Source organism: Anolis sagrei, chromosome 6 (genome assembly GCF_037176765.1).
Source record: "Anolis sagrei isolate rAnoSag1 chromosome 6, rAnoSag1.mat, whole genome shotgun sequence".
NCBI lineage: Eukaryota > Metazoa > Chordata > Lepidosauria > Squamata > Dactyloidae > Anolis > Anolis sagrei.
Window position 1 is genome coordinate 52,103,358 of NC_090026.1, and position 26,916 is coordinate 52,130,273.

Consider the following 26,916-nt stretch of genomic DNA (forward strand, 5'->3'; position numbering starts at 1 on the left):
GGGGCTTGTCTGATGTCCTTGGGGAGAGAGTTCCACAGTCGGGGGGCTACCACAGAGAAGGCCCTGTCCCTCGTTCCCACCAAACGCACTTGCAACACAGGTGGAATCGTGAGCGGGCCTCTCCAGATGAACGGAGGGATCGTGTGGGTTCATATACGGAGATGTGGTCATGCAGATAGGTGGGCCCCAAACCATTTAGGGCTTTGTAGGTGAGCACCTGCACCTTGAATTGGGACCGGAAAATTAACGGCAGCCAATGGAGCTCCTTAAACAGGAGGGTTGACCTCTCCCTGTAATGAGCACCAGTTAACAACCTGTCCGCCGCCCATTGGACCAGTTGAAATTTCCGAGCCGTTTTCAAGGGCAGCCCCACGTAGAGCGCATTACAGTAGTCTAATCTAGAGGTGACCAAGGCATGGACCACCCCAGCTAGATCAGCCTTTACATAAGAGTGAGATGTGAGAGTGGAACTTCCATGCATTCATCTATTTATGTGTGTTAGTGTGTGAGGTTCAGGGTACATCCACAATGCGCAAAAAAGAGTTATACTAAAAGTCCTCCCCTTTTCTCCTCTTTGCATATAAAATTTTAAAATAAAAACATATAATATATTTTCTATATGCATATACATACACATACACACATATTTAATGAATAATATATTTTATAGATGCGCAAAAAAGAGAGTAATACTAAAAGTCCTCCCCTTTTCTCCTCTTTGCATATATATATGTGTATATATATATATATATAATATTTTCTATATATATATATATATAATTTTAAAATAAAAATATATAATGTATTTTCTATATGCATATGCAAATACACACACATATTTAATGCATAATATATTTTATAGATGCGCAAAAAAGAGTTATACTAAAAGTCCTCCCCTTTTCTCCTCTTTGCATATATATATATATATATATATAATATTTTAATATATATATATAATTTTAAAATAAAAATATATAATATATTTTCTATATGCATATACATACACATACACACATATTTAATGAATAATATATTTTATAGATGCGCAAAAAAGAGAGTAATACTAAAAGTCCTCCCCTTTTGTCCCCTTTGCATATAGAAAATATAATACATATATATATTATATATATTAATAAAATATAATATATATATATGTAATTTTTAAAATAAAAATATATAATATATTTTCTATATGCATATGCATACACATACACACATATTTAATGCATAATATATTTTATAGATGAGCAAAAAAAAGTTATACTAAAAGTCCTCCCTTTTTCTCCCCTTTGCATATAGAATATATATATATATATATATGATATTAATAAAATATATATTTTATATATATATATATATTAAAATAAAAATATATTATATATATTATATATATAGAATATAGAATATAGAATATAATATAGAATATAATATATATATATATATTAATGAAAAATATATATTAAAATAAAATATATAATATATTATATATATATATATAATTTTTAAAATAAAAATATATAATATATTTTCTATATGCATATGCATACACATACACACATATTTAATGCATAATATATTTTATAGATGAGCAAAAATGAGAGTTATACAAAAGGTCCTCCGCTTTGCATATAGAATATATATATATATATATATATATATATATATAATTTTTAAAATAAAAACATATATTTTCTATATGCATACACATACACACATATTTAATGCATAATATATTTTATAGATGAGCAAAAAAGAGAGTAATACTAAAAGTCCTCCCCTTTTCTCCCCTTTGCAGAGCAGAGCGACCTCGGAAGCTCTTAACTGCGCGTGACTCTCCAATGCACAGTCGTGTCATCTATAGAACGCCTGACTTTAGAGACGCCAAGGGCTAGAGCGCCCCAAAGCGGTCCGGGCCTTTTCCCCTTCCGCTTGGACTCACAACCAAGATGGCGGACGAGAAGCCTGTTTGCAGCTTCCTCTTCAAGAAGCGTCGCCCCGCGCAGGGGAGGGCTCAGCGCAAGAGGCCCGCCAGTGACAGGGAATCCGGTGAGGAGCCCAGAACCGGGAAGGAGGGGGTCCCCGGGAAATGGGGGAGCCTTCGCCGACTTCTGTGGGTCTCCGTTCCTTGAGGGAGGGAGAATTTGGGCCCTGCTTTAAACAACAACGCTGGGGCCTGTGTTTTAAATCAGGCATTGGCGAAGACACCTATGACTATCCCTTGCTAATGAAGTTCAGCGGCTCGCCCGTGTGTCAGAAGCGAATTGGGAATACATTGGGTTGTTGTAGGTTTTTTCTTGCTATATGGCCATGTTCCAGAGGCATTCTCTCCTGACGTTTCGCCTGCATCTATGGCAAGCATCCTCAGAGGTAGTGAGGTCTGTTGGAAGTAGGAAAATGGCTTTATATATATGTAGAAAGACTAGGGCGGGACAAAGAACTCTTGTCTGTTGGAGCTAGGTGTGAATGTTTCAACTGACCACCTTGTTTAGCATACAATGGCCTGACTGTGCCTGCGGTAAACTTTTGTTGAGAGGTAATTAGATGTCCCTGCCTGCTTCCTCTCTGTTGTTGTACTGTTGCAATTTTTTGAGTTTTTTAATACTGGTAGCCAGATTTTGTTCAAATTCATGGTTTCCTCCTTTCTGTTGAAATTGTCCACATGCTTGTGGATTTCAATGGCTTCTCTGTGTAGTCCAGTATTTCTCAACCTTCCTAATGCCGTGACCCCCGAATATAGTTCCTCATGTTGTGGTGACCCCCCCCCCAACCATAAAATTGCTTTAGTTGCTAACTATAATTTTACTACTGTTATGCATCATAATGTAAATATCTGATATGCAGGATACATTTTCATTCACTGGATCAAATTTGGCACAAATACCCAATTCACCCAAATTTGAATACTCTTGGGGTTGGGAGGGGATTTATTTTTGTCATTTGGGAGTTGTAGTTGCTGGGATTTATAGTTCACCTACAATCAAAGAGCATTCTGAACTTCATCAATGATGGAGTTGAACCAAACTTGGCACAGAGAACCCCCATGACCAACAGAAAATACTGTGTTTTCTGATGGTCTTTGGTGACCACTCTGATACCCCCTCGTGATCCCCCCAGGGGTCCCGACCCCCAGGTTGAGAAACGCTGGTGTAGTCTGACATGGTGGTTGTGAGAGCGGTCCAGCATTTCTGACCCACCAAGAAAATCCAACAAATGCTACGTTCAGCAAAGGACAAGAGGGCTCCTCTCACCTCTGCAGGAGTCTACCGTATACCATGCAGCTGTGGACAAGTCTACATAGGGACCACCAAACGCAGCATTGCCCAAACACGAATCAAGGAACATGAAAGGCACTGCAGACTACTTCAGCCAGAGAAGCTTTCATGGCTGGAATCACTGGGTTGTTGTAGGTTTTTCCGGGTTATATGGCCATGTTCTACATTGGCTGTCTTCAGAAAGAACTTGAAGACCTGGCTTTTCCGATGCGCCTTCCCAGATTAGGAAATCTCCACTACCAAGTCCCATAAGCACTTTATCAGAACCAATGATTGCTGCACATCGCACTTGCCCTAGAAGCCCTATATACACCTCCTGTCACATCAGCACTTTTAATCTTGTACCCATTCTCTGCCCCGGCCATGTTTTATTGTGTTTAGTGTATTGTGCCTGTTGTTTATTTTGCTTTATTCTGTTTTTAATTGTTTGATTTGCTTAGATTGTATTGTTGTGTTGTGTGTTGAGGCCTCGGCCTGTGTAAGCTGCATCGAATCCTTCGGGAGATGCTAGCGGGGTACAAATAAAGTTTAATAATAATAGTAATAATAATAATAGAAGCATTTTCTCCTGACGTTTCGCCTGCATCTATGGCAAGCATCCTCAGAGGTAGTGAGGTCTGTTGGAAGTAGGAAAATGGGTTTATATATCTGTTGAAATTGTCCACATTTCTGTGTTCTCAAATAATATGCTGCATGGTGGAAACACAATATACAAACCATCTACAGACCCACCAAGAAAATCCAACAAATGCTACGTTCAGCAAAGGACAAGAGGGATCCTCTCACTATTGCAGGAGTCTACCGTATAACATGCAGCTGTGGACAAGTCTACATAGGGACCACCAAGCGCAGCATTGCCCAAACACAAATCAAGGAACATGAAAGGCACTGCAGACTACTTCAAGCGGAGAAATCAGCCATAGCAGAGCCCCTGATGAATCAACCTGGACACAGCATATTATTTGAGAACACAGAAATGCTGGGCTGTGTCAGACTACACAGAGAAGACATTTGGGGGTGGGGGTTATGAGTGATGATCACTTGTTAGTCTGTTAGGGGTATAGTGTCCAAATTTTGTGTCAATTCATCCAGTGATTTTTGGGTTATGTTAATCCCACAAACAAACATTACATTTTTATTTATAAGATACTAGCTGTCCCCTGCCAGGCGTTGCTGTGGCCCAGCCTGTGTATATGTGTTTTGTGTGTGTCTGTATGTGTATATGTGTAAATATGTGGTTTTGCGCATGCGCTGTAGTGTATTTTTTGTTTTTTGGCTTTTTAAGTCCCTTCTGTGTTTTTCAGTGTTTTTATGAGTGATTGTCACTTGTTGGCCTGATAGGTGCATTGTGTCCAAATTTGGTGTCAGTTTGTCCAGTGGTTTTTGAGTTAAGTTAATCCCACAAACGAACATTACATTTTTATTTATATAGATTATTAGCATAGCACAGGAGACAAGATGGAACTGTCCCCTGGCCCTCCCTCTTTTCACTCTGGCTCAGAGCAGCAGTTGGTGCTGGGGGGAGGGGTCCCCAACTGATGACATATGCAAGAGACAAGATGGAACTGTCCCCTGGCCCCCTCTCTCTTCACTCTGTCCCAGAGCAGATACAGAATACATGAATATGCTGGGTTAAATGTAGTTAGTTTTGTTGTTGTTTTTGGTAATGACTATCTCTATGTGTCATTCTCTATTCTGCAGGAGAGAGTAGCGATGAAAGTAGTACAGTGGTCAGGAAGGAGAGAAGAAAGGAAGTTTCCAATCCTATGATTCAGAAGGTATTGCCCATCACTCACCCTTTCCCAAGTGTAGTTAAGGATAGGCCCTTTCTCAGTCTAAAATTCACTCTCCTGATTCTCTTTTTCCAGACCAAAAAAAGTGTGAAAGATAATACCTCATATGGCTCAAGTAGTAGTGATGATGAAGGCAAGCCTGAAGGAATTGGAGTGGCCTATAAGTCTACAAGATCTGCGGTATGGATATTTTATAATAGCAGCAACCACTTTGTCCTTTTAAATCAGTGGTTCTCAACCTGGGATCCCCAGATGTTTTTGGCCTTCAACTCCCAGAAATCCTAACAGCTGGTAAACTGGCTGGGATTTCTGGGAGTTGTAGGCCAAAAACATCTGGAAACCCCAGGTTGAGAACCACTGTTTTAGATTATGTCTATCGATTGACATGATTTCTACCTCCCATCAGTTGGAGCAATAGTAGCTTGTCTTTCAGCCTCATGTTCTTTATCTGTAAAATATTTTTATTGACTCGTGATAATTTAAGTTTTGTATACTAACTCAGATGTAAAGAACTTGCTTATGCAGGTTATCTCAACAGATGCCCAACAGGAAGTAAGCAAGTAAATGTCTTCACTTTGAGCCAATACTGTATGCCTTTCTTTCCTAGCCACTTTTTGCACCTTGTGTTGGCTGGTAGGTTCTAGCACTCGAATAACAGAAAAAAAATAATTGAGGAAGACTTGAAAGTGCTATTATGTGTACATCTATTTTGGTGAATTATTCGGATAGTATTATTGTAGCTTACTTTTTAAAAAACTTTCTGCCCTAATAAGGGATTATTCATCTTTTAGAAACCTGTAGGTCCAGAGGACATGGGAGCAACTGCTGTATATGAACTGGATACTGAGAAGGAAAATGATGCCCAAGCCATTTTTGAACGCAGCCAACAAATCCAGAACGTAAATATCAAACTTGTTAAATAGTACTTTTTCTTTACTGTAAGCTTTCAAACAGCTTCAGGAAATGAACCTTGATAATCTTCTGCATAGTACAGTGGAACTTTGACTTTAGAATGTCCTAATGTAAGAGCATTTTGAGTTAAGAGACATCGCTCTACCTTTGTTTTGCTTTGACATACGAGCAGTGTTTTGAGTAAAGAGCTAGTGCCAGAGGGAGTGTAGTGCTCAAGTACAGGGCTTTAGGGTTTCAAGGGAGCAGCTTCCATGCCTTGTGTCCTGGTCCACTTTTCGAAAATTGCTACCTGCTTTGCTCTTGTCTGCTTTGAGAAACTTGGCTTAATTGATTTTACGTTTTTATTCCTGGTATTCTTGGCTTCCTGTGGAGAGAGAGCAAGAGAGGGAGGGAGGCTGGGATGAGTACAATATGAAGAAAATGATGCTTCTGCCTCTTCACTTTGTGCTCTATGCTTCCTTGCCACAACATTGTGCATCTACCATTTTAAAATTGACCTTTTTTATTTTTCTATGTGAATGTGCATTTATATATGGTTTGATATTTATAAAGTACATTTTCTTATTTAAAAACACATAACAAAAAACATTGGGGGGGGGGGGGTTCATGGGGCCAGAATGGATTAATAGCATTTCAATGAGAAAATTCCCTTTGAGATAAAAGTGTTTTAAGAGCTCAGCCACAAAATGAATTAAACTCTTAATTCAAGGTATTATGTATGTATGTATGTATTTATTTACGACATTTATATGCCACCCTTCTCACCCTGAAGGGGACTCAGAGAGGCTTACAAGTAAAAAGTAAATACAATATATTATATTACTACCATAGCACATAGCACTGCCTTCCTGGCCCCTCTCTTCACTCTGATCTCAAAGCAGCGGTTGGTGCTGGGGGGGGGGGGGGGGCTCCCAACTGATGACACTGGATGGCCATCTGTCAGGGGTGATTTGAATGCAGTATTCCTGCTTCTTGGCAGGGGGTTGGACTGGATGGCCCAGGAGGTCTCTTCCAACTCTTTGATTCTATGATTCTAAGATGGAACTGCCTTCATGGCCCTTCTCTTCATCATTGTATTTTTGTATATCTTTTTCACAATCTAGACATGTATAATAAACTTCTATTTCTCAATATTGTTTCGTATAAGTCATTTCTGATGTATGGCAACCCCAAAACAACCCCATCAAGGGCTTTTCTTGACAGAATTTGTTCAAAATGGGCAGGGCTTCCTTTGCCTGCCTTTGAATTTGAGACAGTTCCCCAAGATCACTTCCTCAAGATCACCCAGTAGTTTTCTATGGCCAAGTAATAATCCTTCATTCTCCCTTTAAGCTACAGCAATGCCTTTATTACTCTTCTTGATTCTGCTTCCTGTCACCTGTCTGGTTTCACCTGTTGGGTCCTATAACCTGTTTTTCTGCGATACTTAGGGCTACTTAATGGCACTCATGCATAGAAAATAACATGGTCTGCATGTAGTAGATGCGTAACCTTCAAGGAATGCCGGTTAGTGTAGGCTATATTTTGCAGGAAGGCAGTGGCAAAACACATCTGATTATTCCTTGACTAAAAAACCCCTATACATTTAATGGGACCACCCTGGTTACTCAAAGCTCTGTGTGTTTTCCCACATACAAGTAGTATTTTATTTATCGTGTCAGGAGCAACCAGACAGTTGTATTACATTTTTAACAAAACAAACAAACAGACAAAACACAAAGTTTGCAAGCTTGGTAGTTGATTAAATGTCCTTTGACCAGTATCTGGCCACTTGGAGTGCCTCTGCTGTTGCCACAAGAAGGTCCTCCATTGTGCATGTGGCAGGGCTCAGGTTGTATTGCAGCAGATGGTCAGTGGTTTGCTCTTCTCCACACTCGCATGTCGTAGATTCCACTTTGTAGCCCCATTTCTTAGGATTGGCTCTGCATCTCATGGTGCCAGAACGCAGTCTGTTCAGCGCCTTCCAAGTCGCCCAGTTTTCTGTGTGCCCAGGGGGGAATCTCTCATTTAGTATCAGCCATTGGTTGAGGTTCTAGATTTGAGCCTGCCACTTTTGGACTCTCGCTTGCTGAGGTGTTCCAGCGAGTGTCTCTGTAGATCTTAGAAAACTATTTCTTGAATTAAGTCATTGAAATGTTGGCTGATACCCAAACGGGGTATCAGTCACTGCCTTGGTCCTTTCACTATTGGCTGCTACTTCCTGGTGGATATCAGGATGTCAGGTGGTGCAATACCAGCTAGACAGTGTAATTTCTCCAGTGGTTTAGGGCGCAGACGCCCCGCGATAATGCGGCATGTCTCATTAAGAGCCACATCCACTGTTTTAACGTGTTGAGATGTGTTCCACACTGGGCATGCATACTCAGCAGCAGAGTAGCATAGCTCAGGGGCAGATGTCTTCACTGTGTCTGGTTGTGATCCCCAGGTTGTGCCAGTCAGCTTTCGTATGATATTGTTTCTACCACCCACTTTTTGCTTGATATTCAGGCAGTGCTTCTTGTGGGTCAGGGCACGGTCCAGAGTGACTCCCAGGTATACAAATGGTGATAGATGTGCAAGAGACACATGTAATGTCACTCAAGCTGCCGTGCTTATTGGATGTGTGATTGGTTATTCTCTCCCTCTTCCTTCAGGAACTTAGAGGAAAGGAAGATGATAAGATTTATCGTGGGATCAATAATTACCAAAAGTATGTGAAGCCAAAAGATACATCCATGGGAAATGCTTCATCAGGCATGGTAAGGTAAGGAAAAAGTAAAGTAAAACCTTGTGACATTTATCATAGAATATTTTACTAGTCTCCCTTAGCTTCTCTGCCTGTGTGACATATTCTGTTCTTAATTATCATTATTGTTGCCATTTCCAAGTGGCCTGTGATGGTGCTGAAGTATCCTGCAGTTATTCTATGCAGTTATTCTCAAGAAACCTGTAGTGTTTTGAGAAATCTAGCGATACTCACATCCCATGGTATCCCAGCATTTACCTTCCCTTACTTTTTTTTTGTAGTTACAGCCTTGAAATTTAAATACCTGTTCTGAAATCCAACTCTTTCTTCCCATTAATAATTATTTTCTTCATATATTTCTAAATTTAGAAGGCAAACCTACCAAATTTTGGTTCTCTCCTTTTTTGTTCTTTGTTATCCTTATCTTCTTTTTGTGGCCAGCACACAGTGAACTGCATTATACTTGTATTTCTTGTTTCAGGAAGGGACCTATACGAGCCCCAGAGCACCTCAGAGCCACAGTACGGTGGGACTATCAACCTGATATCTGTAAAGACTATAAAGAAACTGGTTTTTGTGGCTTTGGAGGTAAATGGATCTCCCACATACTTTCCGAATGAAAGATTCTGATTTCATTCAATCAGAATTGTTGTTGAAGATCGTGAATCTCCATAAATGTGCTGTTTGCTTGTATATGGGGAGCAGTTAATGACAAATCATTTGTTTGTTTTTCTATAGATAGCTGTAAATTTCTCCATGATCGATCAGACTACAAGCATGGGTGGCAAATCGAGCGAGAGTTGGATGAGGGACGCTACGGAGTTAACGGTATAATCTCTTTACTTTTGATTGTAGTTATTCTCGTGTTTACTCACTTAAACGGTTTAGATGCAGAGTTTAACGGATTGGCCTACCTTATAGGGTTGGTGTAAAGGTAGTAGACAGGCCTGACTTGGAAAAGCTAAAGAGAGCAGGGGTGTGGAGCGATCAGGTAGCTTCATAGCTAGAAGTGCAGTCTGCTTGGCTGTTGAAATTGGAGGTAGTCGCTTAGCAACTGGAGATGGGCAGAGTCATAGGGAAAGGAAGGAACTAAGAGAGCCATAATTGTCAGTTGGGAGTTTGGCATTTAAAGAGTTAGTTAGGAGTTTTGAAGAGGAAGGAAAGAAGGAAGAGTTTTGGGAACTGTTGTTAAAAGATACCTCTTTGAGGAAAATAGTTAAAGCTTTCAGGGAGAAGGAGTAAGAGATATAATTAGGCCTCTATAGTGTTAGAGTGCTGGTATGGAAAGAGTATTCAAAAGGTTCAAAATAACTTGTTTGTATTCCTTTGTGGAGAACATTGCTTTTAAGGAACTCAAGTTACAGGTGAGGCAGCATAACTTTCCTTTTTCAAAACTTAATAAAAGCCATTGTATGAATCAGATTTTTTTTATAATATAGGCGCATACCTAAAGTTTTGTTTTACGTAGTTTTGAAGATCAAATTAGGTAGGTGACGTCCCCCATTCACCGTACACTGAGTAAACCAATTTCTGGCATTTGTCATGACTCTTGCGAGCATAGCAGGCATTATGTTGGCAATTTCTTCCTGGATATTGGTCTTGAAATCTTGTAGGGTCCTTGGATGGTTCACAGAAACACGGTATTTCAAAAAACCCCATAGAAAAAAATCACAAGGGGCCAGATCTGGAGAGTGGACCGGCCACTCCAAATCCGCTTGAAAAGTAGGCCTCAACAGCAAAAGCACACTCCTCACTGTTCCAACGCATGATGGCGACTGAACTGTGTCAAGACAAAACTTTATACTCCCGCCTCTCGAATGAGACGACTAGCGCTCCGCTACGTCTTCAACCGACTGAATGGCACGCATTTAAAAAAAAAGGAAGTTATGTTGCCTCACCCTGTATTTATTTACTATATTTATATATCGTCCCTCGCAGCCCGCAGGTGACTCGGGGCTGTTTACAGTTGGTGTCAAGAATAAATAGACTTCATCTAAATACTGAAGTCTATTTATTCTTAACAAGTACACCTTCCCACATGAGATGGGCAGAATGAACATCTTATTAAAATCGGCAGAAATGAGCAATTATTTTCTTATGCAGATGATGAAAACTATGAAGTAAGCAGTGATGATGAAGATCTTCCTTTCAAGTGTTTCATTTGCAGAAATTCCTTCAAGAACCCTGTGGTGACCAAGTAAGATAGAAGATTCAGATTCTCCTTAAAAAAATATTTTAAGACTTTACAGTCTGAGCTACATAGATGTTTCCTTAAAACATAGTTGAGATACAAACAAGGTTGTCAATCTTGCATTTTAGAGATCATAGAGCATAGTTCTTGCAAGAACTGCGCTGGCTTCTGATTTGCTTCCTAGATCAACTCAAGGTGCTGGTGTTGGCATATGAATCCTTAAACAACTTGGGGCCATTGTGTATCTGAAAGACCACCTGGTTGAAAATTGGATTCTGAGATTGTTTTTAGACTTTTAAGGAGTTTTAGAGTATTTTAATGTGTTTTAATTGGTTTTTATTTGTGGTCCAGGAGAAGATACAGAAATAGTTTAATAAATAACATTCTGTCATTGATTAAAGTGTGGGAAAAACTAAGCAACTTAATATTGAACATAGAATGACAATATACTGACTTGCTAATTAAAAGAGATTTTGCTTGCTACTTTTTGATGGCAATTTGAAACTCATACAAAATTGAAATTATTTGATCAACAATCAGGCTCAAAATCCCTGGCATAGGAACCCTTTAATTCCACCCCTTTGTAAATGATCTGCTTTGGCTGACTCTTTGTTTTGTGCCTTTTTCAGGTGTAAACACTATTTCTGTGAGAGCTGTGCCCTCCAGCATTATCGCAAATCTCAAAGGTGTTATGTGTGTGACAAACAAACAAATGGTGTCTTCAACCCAGCTAAAGGTAATGGCACCCCAGTTGTGGATTCCTTGATGGGTTTATCCCAGACAAGTATATTGTACTTACTATGATATAAACCAGGGGTCCTCAAACTAAGGCCCAGGGGCTGGATACGGCCCTCCAAGGTCATTTACCCGGTCCTCACTCAGGGTCAACCTAAGTCTGAAACGACTTGAAAGCACAACAACAACAATCCTATCTCATCAGCCAAAGGCAGGCCCACACTTCCCATTGAAATACTAATACGTTTATATTTGTTAAAATTGTTCTTCATTTTAATTATTGTATTGTTTTTAAGTGTTTTTTGCACTACAAATAAGATATGTGCAGTGTGCATAGGAATTTATTCATATTTTTTTTTTCAAATTATAATCCAGCCCTCCAACAATTTGAGGGACTGTGACCTGGCCCTCTGTTTAAAAAGTTTGAGAACCCCTAATATAGACAGTTCCTTTAGAATACAACTTAGATGGCTACTGGCCATTTAAAAGTACCTGACCACCAAAAAGGAACCCTGCAAACAGTACTAGCACTGGGTTGTTGTAGGTTTTTTCGGGCTATTTGGCCATGTTCTAGAGGCATGCTCTCCTGATGTTTCGCCTGCATCTATGGCAAGCATCCTCAGAGGTAGCACGGTCTCTTGGAACTAGGAAAATGGGTTTATATATCTGTGGAATGAGCAGGGTGAGACAAAGAACTCTTGTCTGCTGCAGCTAGGTATGAATGTTTCAAATGACCACCTTGATTAGCATTTGATGGCTTGCAGTGCCCGGGGCAATCTTTTGTTGAGAGGTGATTAGATGTCCCTGATTGTTTCCTCTCTGGTTTTTTGCTGTTGTAATTTTAGAGTTTTTTTTAATACTGGTAGCCAGATTTTGTTCATTTTCATGGTTTTCTCCTTTCTGTTGAAATTCTCCACATGCTTGTGGATTTCAATGGCTTCTCTGTGACATGGTGGTTGTGAGAGTGGTCCAGCATTTCTGTGTTCTTAAATAATATGCTGTGTCCCGGTTGGTTCATCAGGTGTTCTGCTATGGCTGACTTCTCTGGTTGAAGTAGTCTGCAGTGCCTTTCGTGTTCCTTGATCCGTGTTTGGGCAATGCTGCGTTAGGTGATCCCTATGTAGACTTGTCCACAGCTGCATGGTATACGGTAGACTCCTGCAGAGGTGAGAGGATCCCTCTTGTCCTTTGCTGAACGTAGCATTTGTTGGATTTTCTTGGTGGGTCTGTAGATAGTTTGTATGTTGTGTTTCCTCATCAGCTTCCCTATGCGGTCAGTGGTTCCCTTGATGTAGGGCAAGAACACTTTTCCTCTGGGTGGATCTGTCTTTACTCTCGTGGCTTGTTCTCGGTCTTGCCATGCTTTTGACGTCTGAAGTGGAGTATCCATTGTCCTGTAGAGCCCAGTTTAAGTGGTTCAGTTCATCCTGGAGGAGGTGGGGTTCACAGTGCTAGCACTCTTTGGCCGGGTCAGCAACATCCTGAACTTCCCTCTTAGTGGTTTAACAGCCTCTGCATTATGACACGCAGTTTCCATTTTTCTCATCTTATGCAGACTACCTCTTCCAGTGCATCACATTTGACTTAGTGGGAATGTGGATGCTCACAGGATAATAAGTAGTACTTCATGCAGTGCTTAGCAATGACAGCATTGTGTAGTGGATTCAATGTTGGAGTATAACTTAAGGAGACCAGGGCCACATCTACACTCACCACTTGACGTGGATTGAAGGCATCTCAAAAGCAGTGTTTTAATGACTCATGATGCAGTTGCATGCAGGAACGTGCGTTAGAGGCCTTAAACTGGGATAAGCAAAATTGCAGGATGCTCTGAAATAGGGCCCGTAGTGTAAATTAGTGCGTGTTAGGTGCAAACTAAATTACGCGGTGAAACTGATTAAGGGATAGGTGAACCTGTGATGTGCATTGGAGAAAGAGCTTCGAAAAAATAAACCTGAATTCTTCATGGCTATGAAGCTAATACAGATCCTGGAATTAGGTCAGAGCCAAACTTTCTGGTGGATATAAGTACTGTCCAGGCTTCAGCCTGGTTCCTGTGCTTGACGTAGGATTAAGTGCACATTCAATTAGCATCCTCCTTTGCCACTTTTGTTCAACATTTTTGGTCAGTGTAGTTATACCACAGGATTTGAATCCCTGCTGAGCCATGGAAACCCACTGGGTGTTGTTAGTCTGCCTTTAAGACATTTCCAACTTATGGTGACCCCAAGGTGTGTGGTTTCCTAGCAAGAGTTGTTCAGAGGGGAGTTGCATTGCTTCCCGCTGCAGCTTAGAGTGTGATTTGCCCAAGATCATCCAGGTGGCTTCCATGGCTGAGCAGGAATGTGAACCCTGTCTACAGTCGTAGTCCCATGTGGAATATGGGAAGTATCCAGCTATGTCCTATTGGGATACAAAACACCACTATATCTTTGAGTCTCCATAATATCTGGGACTACAGGAGAGCCACTATGAAGTTTTGGAGAAAGCAAGAAACAGGGTAATCCAGCAGAAGGGGTGATGCTGCACTTCTGCCTGGGTGGAATTTTATGTCTTTTTCCTCCTGCAGAATCTTGGCCAGCATTTGGCAGGTTTAATCTTTTGGTTTGTTTGTTTTTCAGAACTGATAGCAAGACTGGAAAAACATAAGGCTGAAGAAGGACCTCCAGATAATGTTGAGGCACCAGAGTAATACTTTGTCTTTATTTCTTCCTCGTTCAAAAAGGTAGTTCGATAGCTGAATAAATAATTTATAGAAAAATCAGCTGATGTTTCAGATTTCATACTTTAGGCAAAAATGATAGATATCTGGCATTGCATACTTATTTTTGGAGTATTCAATATTCTGTACTATTACAGAATGCTTGAAAAATAGGTTGCTATTGCTAATTGCTTAAGCGTCTTCTGAAATTATTTAATTTCTAAGAGACTGAAACATGCATCCAATCTTAAAAATTCCTATAACACTATGTAACATTTTTTTTAAATATGTTCCTGGTTTGAAAGTGTTATTTCCTGTTTAATTGTATGATACTTACCATATATATACTCAAGTATAAGCTGACCCGAATATAAGCTGAGGGACCTAATTTTACCACAAAAGACTGGAAAAACATATTGACTCGAGTATAAGCCGAGGGTGAGAAATGTAGCTGCTACTGGTAATCGTCAGTAGGTTAAATGTTTTTGAGTATTTACACAAAACTGTAATTTAAGATAACACTGCCCAGTACTGATTCAACCATTATTCTAACCTCCTTCAATGTAAATGTGCTTACCTATTACCTATAATGATAGAATAAAAATAATAAATGTAATAACATGTAATAAAAATAATGGAAATTTAATACTAGTAATAATAATAAAGTAATAAATGTAATAACAATAAGAGTAAAATAATAAATGCAATAAATATAATAATACAGTAAAATAATGTAAATGTAATAAAAGTAATCATAGAGTAAAATAATGTAAATGTAATAATAATAATAGAGTAAAATAATAAATGTAACAAAAATAATACTAATAGCAGAGTAATATAATAAATAACCTTGACTCGAGTATAAGCCGAGAGGATTTTTTTCCACCTAAAAAAGGAGCTGAAAAACTAGGCTTATACTTGAGTATATACAGTAGTTTGAAAGTAGTTGTTCTACTCCAGAAACTACTTTTTTGTGGCTGCCACAAACTGCTGAATTGGTTGAGACTCTGTGGGATATTCATTGAAAAACTATAGCAAAATGTCCCTCAAAAACAAAGTTTTTGTAGTTTAATAAACTTTGCCCGTGTTTTAATGATACAACCAATTAGAAAATGACATCTATGACCCAGGAACAAAAATTGTGTTACATAGTGTAATCTTCTATACAGGGCTGTATATGTTGTGGGATGAACAAGGCAAAGCACACTGCAAAAAAGTTCCACCAACCGAGAGAACAGAAATCTTTATTGGCAACAAAACTGAAGGACAAATGTGGTTTTGGTTCATCAAGTGCAGTCTGAAAAAAGTACATAAGCCTTGCAAAACATAAAGAGATTGGCTCAATGCTCAAATAAAACTGGTTAAGAAAATAGCAAGTACCTTCACTAAACAGAAACTTAAAAGGTCTGACAAAAGCATTTCAAATGAGAAACTATAGTGAACATGCAAAAAAAGCTGGGATGGGGTATTTGGCAGAAGTACAGCTGGCAGCAATGGGTGTTTTTAAATGAAAAGAGTGCATAGCACCCAGCCTTACATAGATCCATTGTTGGAGCAGTAATAATACCTGTGGAAAATGCTGGCTTGGCTAGAAAATACTGATCCTTGCCCCTCTGACTTACAGATAATAGCTTTTAGCACCATAGATTAAGCTACCATGCCCCTTGGTTCTTGCGTAGGTAGAGGAAAATGGGGCGAGGGAAAGACATCACAACAAAAGAAGATGAAGTTCAACATAGATAATATATCTGTCAAAATTCAACTTGCATTTTGTTTTGCAAAACTACTAGCTTTTCACTGGTGCCGGAATGAACAAGAATGCTTTGTGGGTAGCAGGTGCATATAAAAGCAGACTCCTACTTGTTCTACGGGAAATCCTTAAACTGAAATGAAACGAATTCAACTGAAGTTCACTGCAAAAGCAGCCATACCTTAAATCTGTAATAGAGGTCTCTAGCACCACACCTTTACCATACATTTCCTCCTTTTTCCCTTCCCACAGTAAGCTCCTTTGTTTCTCCTTTCTAAGAGAGATGTAAACGACCATGTAACATTCATCATTTTTATGAGAAATAAATTAACCATGTCCATAGAAAACATTTCCAGAAGGGGTTCTACACCCTACGGGGTGCCTTCTGTTGGAGGCTTAGAACTCCCAGTCATCCATCTCAAGATGCTCCAGACTGGAAACCAATCCAAAAATGTGACTAGGATCTTGTGATTGCATTCCTTCGAAGCTAGTGATTGGGGTAACTGGATACAGCAGTTCAGGAAGTGCTTCAGATGCCCGGCGTTTGATCTGAAAAAGAGTATTTTTTTAAAAAAAAATATGCTGTATCCTAATAAAATAAATAATAAAACTTTATTTGTACCCCACTACCATCTCCCCAAGGGACTCGGTGTGGCTTACATGAGGCCAAGCCCACAGCACATCAATAACAAAGGCAATAACAAATAATCAATACAACAATTAAAATAAAATAAAACTCAAAAACAAAAATACACAATAAATCAATAAACAATAACAATAATAACTTACAGCATTTAAAACCTATGGCCGGGCCAAATGTAATAATTAAAATCTAAAAATGCTGGACATGAGCAAGGAGGTGAACTAGGATAGGGTTTTCAGAGAAGGATGAGGGTGCACAGACAATCCTAAATTAATATTAAAGTGCATTTGAGGACATATTGCTAAGAATTTTCCTTATTCTGGGAAGGCACACTGGAACAACCACGTTTTCAGGCTCCTCCTAAAGACTGCCAGCGTTGGGGCGTGTCTGATGTCCTTAGGGAGTGATTTCCAGAGTCGAGGGGCTACCACTGAAAAGGCCCTCTTCCTCGTCCCCACCAATCGCGCCTGCGAAGGAGGTGAGAGCGTGAGCAGGGCCTCTCCAGATGATCGGAGAGATCGTGTGGGTTCGTACACAGTAATGTGGTCACGGAGGTAGGCAGGTCCCGAACCGTTCAGGGCTTTGTAGGTATCCTACAAATTAGTCTTCTACTATAGTTACCTATAGTTGCACTTTTGAATACTTCAGACATTGAGGGATATTAGGATGGACAATTTCTGTGAATTCAGGGCCATTCCTACATCTTCAAAGGGCTTTGGAAGTCTGCATTCCCCCAACACTCACCAATCCCCTTCATGGCAAATTGCAACCCCAGAGGTTTCTGGGACACAAAAGGGACGTAGAGAGCATCAGAGCATTGGGGATGACTAGGGGACCAGAGCGTTGGGGATGACTCAAGAAAGGAAAACGGAATGTTGGTGGGCAGGAAAAGAGATTTAAAGATGGGCTCAAAGCCAACCTTAAAAACTCTGGCATACAGAAATACTTGCAAAAATCAGTAAAGGTAAAACAAAAGACATATGCTAGAAATGTGAGAAAGAAAAAGGCAACTATATCCACATGTGGTGGGATTGTAGGAAAGTAAAAAATTATTGGTTACAAATACACAAAAAGATAGAAAAAATCCTAAACATAAAATTCAATCCAAAATCAGAAACACTATTATTGGGATAACTAGACTTCAAAATAGAAAAGAACAAGGATAAGGTATTTTTCTATCTAATATCAGCCGCAAGGATGACTCTAGCAAAATTATGGAAAACCAAAGAAATCCCCACAGTGGAGCAGTGGATAGCGAAAATAATTGACATAATAAATATGGACATATTGACATAAAGAATCTCACGTAACTACACAAAACCCCAAAGAACCGACTGGAAAATGGTTCTGGATTTTGTCAAAGAAGAAAACAAAGAGATATAATTATGGACCTGTAATTGAAATCCAAGGAATGTGTAAACATGAAGACGACAACTGAATCAAGCGAGGACAAAAAATATATGTGTGTGCATGTGTATATGCTCAGATAAATATATGTATATGTGTGTGTATATATATATATGCAAATGTACATAAATATACAATTAATCGAGACAGCCTGGGTGATCCTGGAAGTAACTTACTGACCCCATCCCCATTCCAGTAAATTCCCCCCCCACACACACACACTTCCCTTTTTTACCCTACAAACCTATTGTTCCCACCCCTTTTATGTAAACATGAAGAAAACAATAAAAATATATTAAAAAATCATAGACACTCAGAACTGGGAAGCCCTGGCCCTTGAGCGCTCCAGCTGGAGGTCAGCTGTGACCAGCAGTGCTGTAGAATTTGAAGAGGGATGAATGGAGGGCGAAAGAGAAAAATGAGCCAAGAGGAAGGCACATCAAGCCAACCCCGACCAGGACCAGCTTCCAACTGGAGACCAATGCCTTCACTGCGGGAGAAGATACAAATCAAGAATAGGGCCCCCCAGTCATCTACACACCCACCGCCAGTACATGATCTTGGAAGACAATCCTACTCAGACAACAAGGGATCACCTAAGTAAGTAAGTTTAGGGGACCACATGGGTCTTACAGTTTTATCTATCCCTGAGCTATATTAATTTAACATCCTACATTTGTAACTTCAATAATAAAGCAGCATTCTCATTTTTGTGAAGTTCACATAAAATCAGTGGGCTCTCATGACCATCTGGCTGGTGGTTAGGAGAGGAAAAAGATCACTCTTAAAAGTCAGACAGAAAAATGATTACATGGAAAAAATGTGAAACCCAAAGGACTTTGAGGGAAGAACCCTGAACATTACCATTTCACGATTCTCCAGCCACCACCTCCCTCTATGCTGGGGCAACAGGTGGGCCTTAAACACCACTTTAAATTCCCTTCTGCAGCCCCAGCTCAAAGTCAAAAATCAACTTGACACTCTGCAAATGTCTAATCTTACATAGAAAGAAACTATAGTAGGCCCTCCACTCCTGTTTGGATTAGGTGCACAGAAGGCCACGAACGTGGGAAAAATGTGAAACAAAAAACATTATTTCACATGCTAGAAATCTCAAGAGTCTTGCTGGAGCACTCAATGAGGGATTCCCAGTGAGAATATATTCCCAGTGAGAATATATTACTGAACTCAACAAAAATTGAATCCTAATATATTAGACTTCAAGGTGAGCCAACAAGCCAGTTTACCTGTTTGAAGAAGGAGTGGTTCAGCAGTGCACTTGCGCTTGGCCTATGCAAGAGAAACACAAGGTTAAGTTGTATAATGTATCCATAGGCAAAAGATAAAAGCATGAAATGCGAGAGTAGGGAAAACTCTCACTGACCCCAGATATTCAATATCAGATATAGCACGGTCAGCTCTACCCAGCTACAGATGGGAATGATCAAGAATGCAGGTGTCGACCCGAAAACACAAAACCAGCACCTGTGTTCCACCCTCTTGCAAATATACTATTGCTTTTCCACCTGCCTTTGCAGGGACCTGCACCATTTTGGTTTATTGTTAGAGTACTCCTAGTACTGTGTAGAACAGGAAAGGATGTGCATTTTATGCAGCTCCACTCCAAACTAATCTGCAACCACTCTCCTTTCAGTCATCACAAACTCTGAAACTAGTCTTCAGTTTGCATGTACGTCTCCATTGCTCCCTTCCAGCCATACCCCATGCAAAATCACGTTAGGCATGTTCATTTCAAATAGATGAGCAAGTATTAGCAAGAAGAAAATATGTACATATTTTCCCCATCTCTGCACAAATCTTTTTTTATGCAGGATTATGAGAATTTATTCCACAGATGCAGGCAGTAGCTGCTTCAAAGTATTATTTATTCATTTATTTATTTACTGGCTGTCCCCTGCCACGCGTTGCTGTGGCCTAGTCTGGTGATCTGGAAAATAAAGTAATGAGAAAGAGTTGGTTTCTAATATATGTCATGTCTTCCTGCTTGTGGGTAAACAGTATTTCCGGTTGTTTCTTTGTCCATGTTAATGTGGAGATTGCCTGGTTTGCCTACTCTGGAACAGGCAACATATCATTGCCCTTTTGTAGGTGTCCCTTTCAAATCTATGATACTATATATCTCTCTCTGTGTGTGACTCATATATATCTATCTATATCTATGGCTGGATGGCTCTTTGTTGGGAGGGCTTTGATTACTTTTTCTTGCTCTGGTGAAGGGAGTTGGTTCAATTCCATCATTGGTGGAGTTCAGAGTGTGCATGGATTGTAGGTGAACTATAAATCCCAGCAACTACAACTCCCAAATGTCAAAATTCTATTTCCCCCAAACTCCACCAGTGTTCACATTTGGGCATATTGAGTATTCTTGTAAACTTTGCACAGTCATCTTTGGATGTAGGTGAACTACAACTCCAAAACCAAAGGACACTGCTCACCAAACCCTTCCAGTATTTTCTGTTGGTCATGGGAGAACTGTGTGTCAAGTTTGGTTCAATTCCATCGTTGGTGGGGTTCAGAATGCTCTTTGATTGCAGGTGAACTATAAATCCCAGCAACTACAACTCCCAAATGACAAAATCCAAAAGTTTTGAGTGAAGGACATATACTGGGTTGTTAAGTGTCTTGTGTCCAAATTAGGTGTCAATTCGTCCAGTAGTTTTTGAGTTCTGTTAATCCCACAAATGAACATTACATTTTTATTTATATAGACTAGCCGCCCCCTGCCACGTGTTGCTGTGGCCCACATGAGGGTTCTGTGTGGGAGGTTTGCCATAGCAGAGCACCTGATGAACCAACCTGGACACTGCATTTTATTTGAGAACACAGAAATGCTGGACCACTCTCACAACCACCATATCAGACTACACAGAGAAGCCATTGAAATCCACAAGCATGTGGACAATTTCAACAGAAAGGTGGAAACTATGAAAAGAACAAAATCTGGCTACCACTATTAAAAAACTCTACAATTACAACAGCAAAACTACAGAGAGGAAACAATCAGGGACATCTAATCACCTCTCAACAAAAGAGTGCTCCAGGCACTAACAAGCCACACCAAACAACTGCCAGGCCATCAAATGCTAATCAAGGTGGTCAGTTGAAACATTCACACCTAGCTCCAGCAGACAAAAATTCTTTGTCCTACCCATGTCATTCCACAGATATATAAACCCATTTTCCTAGTTCCAACAGACCTCACTACCTCTGAGAATGCTTGCCATAGATGCAGGCAAGACGTCAGGAGAGAAGGCTTCTAAAACATGGCCATATAGCCCGAAAGAACCTAAAACAACCCAGTGATTCTGGCCATGAAAGCCTTCGACAATATATTAAAGAATTTCAAATATTTTCTCTCACTATACCTCATGTCTGGGTTCCTCTGCAGGCACTGCTCCACAAAGTGGTGGAAGGCAGGTGAAAATGTACGATGGTATGGATGTGGTGCTGCGTCCCCGTTAGAGGCCCTGCCACTGCTGGCTGCCATGCCATCCCCAAGCCCACTGCTAGTTCCTGAGTGGGAGGGTTTCATGGTCAGCTCTTCTGGAGGAATTGTGGTTGTGTCCAGGAGACAAGGGACAGTGCCATTGAGCTTCTCCAAGAGCATCTGGAGTGTGAAAAAGAAAGGCACCTGAGATTAGACGGGTAAGGTAAAGGTTTCCCCTGACATTAAGTCCAGTCATGCCTGACTCTGGAGGTTGGTGCTCATCTGCATTTCTAAGCCGAAGAGCAGCGTTGTCCATAGACACCTCCAAGGTCATGTGGCTGGCATGACTGTATGGAGCACTGTTACCTTCCCACTGGAGCGGTACCTACTAATCTCACATTTGCATGTTTTTGAACTGCTAGGTTGGCAGAAGCTGGGGCTAACAGCGGGAGCTTATGCTGCTCCCCAGATTCAAACCTGCAACCTTTCGGTCAGCAAGTTCACAGCTCAGCAGTTTAACCCACTGCACCACTGGGGCTCTATGAGATTAGACAAGCTCACATCAATGAGCAACTGAAGTGCTACTGTATCTTTTTCTGACACAGTCCTTTAGTCAAAGCGCATACTGTATCAGGGAAAGGAATGAAAACTTCCTTACCTGTGTTGCAGGCATATCCTTGAAGGGGACATGACCGTTTGCCAGTTCACAAGCAGTTATTCCTACACTGTATATGTCAGATTTTGCATCATAGCCTTGAAGATTCTAAAACCAGAAAATAAAAACAGCATTAGGTTTAAACTTTTGGAATCCTTATCTAAATCAACAACAAAAGGACATAAATACCAAATCTGTTCCAGCTGTCCACACCAAGACAGTATTTACAGTTGTTTCCATTTCTACTTCTTAAACATTCTAATTGAGTGGAAGGTGAGAGAGGAACACATCATTTTGTGGTTTAAGGATAAATCTACACAAAAATCCTTGGCATAATAATAACAATAAAAATTAATTAAAGTGGGGTACAAATAATTAACAACAACTATTATAATTATCTGTATCTTGCTTTTTCTCTCTGAAAAAGACTCAAAGCAGCTTTCAGTAAAAACAAAACAATACAATTTAAAATATAGACAATGTATATATAAAAATACAAAAAATACAAACATTAAAATAGAATTAAATATTAAAGGTATTAAAAACAAACAGTTAAAACCCTTAAACATATCAAAAAACTATTCATAGCACCTCGACTTGATCTTAGAAGTGTCCTTGGAGAATATAAACCATATGTTGTTTACTTCCAGACACAGTGAAGACATCTGCCCTTGTACTATGCTACTCTGCTGCTGAGTACACATGCCCAGTGTGGAACACATCTCACCACACTAAAACAATACATGTGGCTCTTAATGAGACATGCCGCATTATCACGGGGTGTCTGCGCCCTACACCACTGGAGAAATTATACTGCTTTAGCCGGCATTGCACCACCTGACATCCGCCAGGAAGTAGCAGCCAATAGTGAAAGGACCAAGGCAGTGACATCTCCAGCTCATCCCCTGTTTGGGTATCAGCCAGCACGTCAACGACTTAAATCAAGAAATAGTTTTCTAAGATCTACAGAGACACTCGCTGGAACACCTCAGCAAGCGAGAGTCCAAAAGTGGCAGGCTCAAACCCAGAACCTCAACCAATGGCTGATACCAAATGAGAGACTCCCCCCTGGGCACACAGAAAATTGGGCGACTTGGAAGGCGCTGAACAGACTGCGCTCTGGCACCACGAGATGCAGAGCCAACCTCAAGAAATGGGGCCACAAAGTGGAATCCACAACATGCGAGTGTGGAGAAGAGCAAACCACTGACCACCTGCTGCAATGAACCCTGAGCCCTGCCACAGGCACAATGGAGGACCTTCTTGCAGCAACACCAGACGCACTCCAAGTGGCCAGCTACTGGTCAAAGAACATTTAATCAACTACCAAACTCGCAAATTTTGTATTTTGCCTGTTTGTTTGTTTTGGTCTGTTAGAAATGTAATAAAATTGACTGGTTGCCCTGACATGACAAATAAATACATATTCCATCCATTAAACGTGCACAAATTACGAAGCTCATCATACAATGGGTTAGTGAAAGGACTATCATGTATGTATTGTATCAAAATTCATAATTTCAACCAGTTATTCTTATCATGAGATTAAGAAAGAGCTCACCTACCTGTTGCAAAACCTCTGGACTCAGCCATGGCAGAACCTTGATGCTGTACTTGGGGAAGTCGTGAACCACTTTGAGACGCTGGCCATGACTGATCATGCTGAGGTTAGTGCGTAATCCAGAAAGGTACACTTTCCCATCTGCAGAAATCAGGACATGACTGGCCTTCACACTCCTGCATGCAAAGAGGATAGAGAGAAAGCTGCCACAAACCCCCATCTGAACAAGCCACTTCCATTTGATACTTGGACAAGAGCCTGTCATTTAGGAATGTGACACTGTTTCTTCAAGGAGGGAATTGTGGATAAGCCCAACAATAATCAGCAGCCATACTATTAACTGGGGCGAATAACAGGGAGCAGTCAACCCCTCTGTTCAAAGAGCTCCATTGGCTGCCATTCACTTTCTGGTCCCAATTCAAGGTGCAGGTCATCACCACCTATAAAGTCCTGAACAGTTTGGGACCCGCCTATCTTTGCGACCACATCTCCTACCATAAACCTGCACGATCTCTTCGATCTGGAGAGGCTCTCCTCTCGCCCCTTCCCCTTTCACAAGCACAACTTGTGGGCACAAGGGAGAGAGCCTTCTCCGCTGTGTGCCCCTCACTCTGGAACTCATTACCAGGTGAGATTACGCAGGCTCCCACCCTAGAAGCTTTTAAGAAAGTGTTAAAACTTGGCTTTTCCGATGTGCTTTCGGAGAGCGATCACTCAACCCTTTTTAGTTTCCATCTACAGTTTGTTTACACGATGCACTTTCCTCTACCCCAATGAAGCCCAAAATCCCACTGCTCCCCCGTCTCGGGCTCCTCCTTTACACTTCCTCTACTTCCTACCTCACCCAGGATTTTAACGTTTTGAACATTTTATCTTGTACATTTGGCCCACCCTCTGTGATTGATTCTATTATGTTATTTTATATTGTTTATTTCATTTTGTTGCATTGTGTATTTTGTTTGTTTTTAATTTTAATTTTTAAATTGTTTTGTATTGTTCTGGTGTATTATTCTTGGGCTTGGACTCATGTTAGCCGCCCCGAGTCCCCATTGGGGAGATGGTGGCGGGGTATAAACAAATATTATTATTATTATTATTATTATTATTATTATTATTATTATTATTTTACTGACACAAAAGCACAGTATGTCACAGCAAACAAGATCTATATGCTGGATTTCGTATCACAAAATCACAAGTCGAACACTTCCCAAGCGTCTAGGACTGTGTGATGTATTTTCGAATGATGCGCACAGATCCAAGTAAGGTGGCCTTTTGCAGTTGACAGATCATGATTTTGTCAATGTTTATTGTTTCCAAATGCCTGCTGAGATCTTTTGGCATGGCACCCAGTGTGCCAATGACCACTGGGACCACCTGTATTGGTATATACCAGAGCCTTTGCATTATTATTATTATTATTATTATTATTATTATTATTATTATTATTCTCCCTTCTGAGTAACTTTGCTTAAAGTGTGGAAAGTAAACCCTGGGAACTATCTGGGATGTTTGCTTTTTGAAACGTCTTATGTAAGCAGAGTCCCGTTTCTTCTCCACCCACCCCCACTCCAATTGGCTTTCTGGTAGTGGTAGAGCAGGGACTCCTTGAGGGGGGTTTGGCAAGCGCTAGAAGTGTGACCACCCCCCTTTCTTCCACCCAGCACTCACTAAGTATATGAATATGCAGGTATTCCAAACTCAGTAAAATCTCTGGTCTCAAGCACTAATTCAGGGAAATTCAACCTGTATAAATTCATTTTAAGACAATTTACTTTGGATGTCTACCAAGCAAGGAGTCTTAGAAACTGCAGCCCTGTCACAGATATAGGATGGGTGACACCTAGCTTGGAAACAGTACATGTGAACAGGATTTAGGAGTCAAGCTGAACATGAGCCAACAGTGTGATGCAGCAGCTAAAATTTTCAATGTGATTCTAGGCTCCATCAATAGGGGTATAGTGCCAAGATCAAGGGAAGTTTTGGGCACCACAATTCAAGGATATTGACCGTGATCAAAGGCTTGGAAATGAAGCCCTGAGGAACAGTTTAAGGAGCTGCATATGCTAAGCTTGGAGAAAAGAAGGCCAAGAGGAGACATAATAATAATAATAATAATAATAATAATAATAATAATAATAATCAACTTTATTTATACCCCGCCACCATCTCCCCCAACGGGGACTGGGGGGGGGGGGGGGGGAACGGACATGATTACCATGTTTAAATATTTTAAAGACTGTCTAATTGAGGAAGGGGCAAGCATGTTTTCTGCTGCTTTCGAGACTAGGAGCAACGGATTCAAACTGCAGGAAAAAAGATTTCACATAAACACAATGTAGAACTTCTTGACTGTAAGAGCTGTTTGGCAATGGAATATGCTGCCTTGTAGAGTGATAGAGTCTTCTTCTCTGGAGGTTTTTAAGCAGAGGCTGAATGGTTATCTGTTGGGAGTGCTTTGGTTGTTTTCTTTCAAGGCAGGACTGGATGGTCCTTGTGGTCTCAGAAACCCTGAGTCTACAAGATCTGGGCGGTGCTGATAATAACGTGATTTGAGGGTCTCATTCATAGGGTCAGCATAAGTCAAAATCGACTTGACAGCAGCTAAAAACAGCTATTCTCACTAGAATCATAGAATCAAAGAGTTGGAAGAGATCTCATGGGCCATCCAGTCCAACCCCCTACCAAGAAGCAGGAATGTTGCATTCAAATCACCCCTGACAGATGGCCATCCAGCCTCTGTTTAAAAGCCTCCAAAGAAGGAGCCTCCACCACACTCCGGGGCAGAGAGTTCCACTGCTGAACGGCTCTCACAGTCAGGAAGTTCTTCCTCGTGTTCAGATGGAATCTCCTCTCTTGTAGTTTGAAGCCATTGTTCCGCGTCCTAGTCTCCAAGGAAGCAGAAAACAAGCTTGCCCCCTCCTTCCTGTGGCTTCCTCTCACATATTTATACATGGCTATCATATCTCCTCTCAGCCTTCTCTTCTTCAGGCTAAACATGCTCAGCTCCTTAAGCTGCTCCTCATAGGGCTTGTTCTCCAGACCCTTGATCATTTTAGTCGCCCTCCTCTGGACACATTCCAGCTTGTCAATCACAACTTCCTGATATTCTGTAGGAAATTA

General features: G+C 40.5%; 2 protein-coding genes across 2 annotated transcripts in view; one reads left to right on the forward strand and one right to left on the reverse strand.

The window, feature by feature from the left end:
- The first annotated feature begins 1,903 nt into the window (after positions 1-1,903).
- Positions 1,904-14,392, forward strand: LOC132778406 (E3 ubiquitin-protein ligase RNF113A). Its single transcript, XM_060781321.2, has 10 exons — positions 1,904-2,046; positions 4,974-5,050; positions 5,141-5,245; positions 5,857-5,964; positions 8,611-8,720; positions 9,184-9,290; positions 9,441-9,530; positions 10,806-10,899; positions 11,523-11,629; positions 14,250-14,392. Exons 1-10 carry the CDS (start codon positions 1,947-1,949, stop codon positions 14,318-14,320), a joined length of 969 nt encoding a protein of 322 aa, XP_060637304.1. The 5' UTR covers positions 1,904-1,946; the 3' UTR covers positions 14,321-14,392.
- Positions 14,393-15,546: 1,154 nt separating this feature from the next.
- The window catches only part of STRADA (STE20 related adaptor alpha), a 34,984-nt gene continuing 23,614 nt past the window's right edge, over positions 15,547-26,916 (reverse strand). Inside the window, exons 9-13 of the mRNA XM_060781322.2 lie at positions 23,798-23,969; positions 22,236-22,340; positions 21,516-21,757; positions 19,377-19,419; positions 15,547-16,628 (exon numbers count right to left, since the gene is read on the reverse strand). Coding sequence (XP_060637305.1) covers positions 16,476-16,628; positions 19,377-19,419; positions 21,516-21,757; positions 22,236-22,340; positions 23,798-23,969 — 715 coding nt within the window. The 3' untranslated portion in view covers positions 15,547-16,475. The remainder of the gene's footprint in view (positions 16,629-19,376; positions 19,420-21,515; positions 21,758-22,235; positions 22,341-23,797; positions 23,970-26,916) is intronic.

Coding starts and splice junctions, on each gene's coding strand:
- LOC132778406 (XM_060781321.2), top strand. CDS start 1,947: ATGGCGGACGAGAAGCCTGTTTGCAGCTTCCTCTTCAAGAAGCGTCGC. Junction 5,965..8,610: donor GCAGCCAACAAATCCAGAAC/GTAAATATCAAA, acceptor CTCTTCCTTCAG/GAACTTAGAGGAAAGGAAGA. Junction 11,630..14,249: donor TGTCTTCAACCCAGCTAAAG/GTAATGGCACCC, acceptor TTTGTTTTTCAG/AACTGATAGCAAGACTGGAA.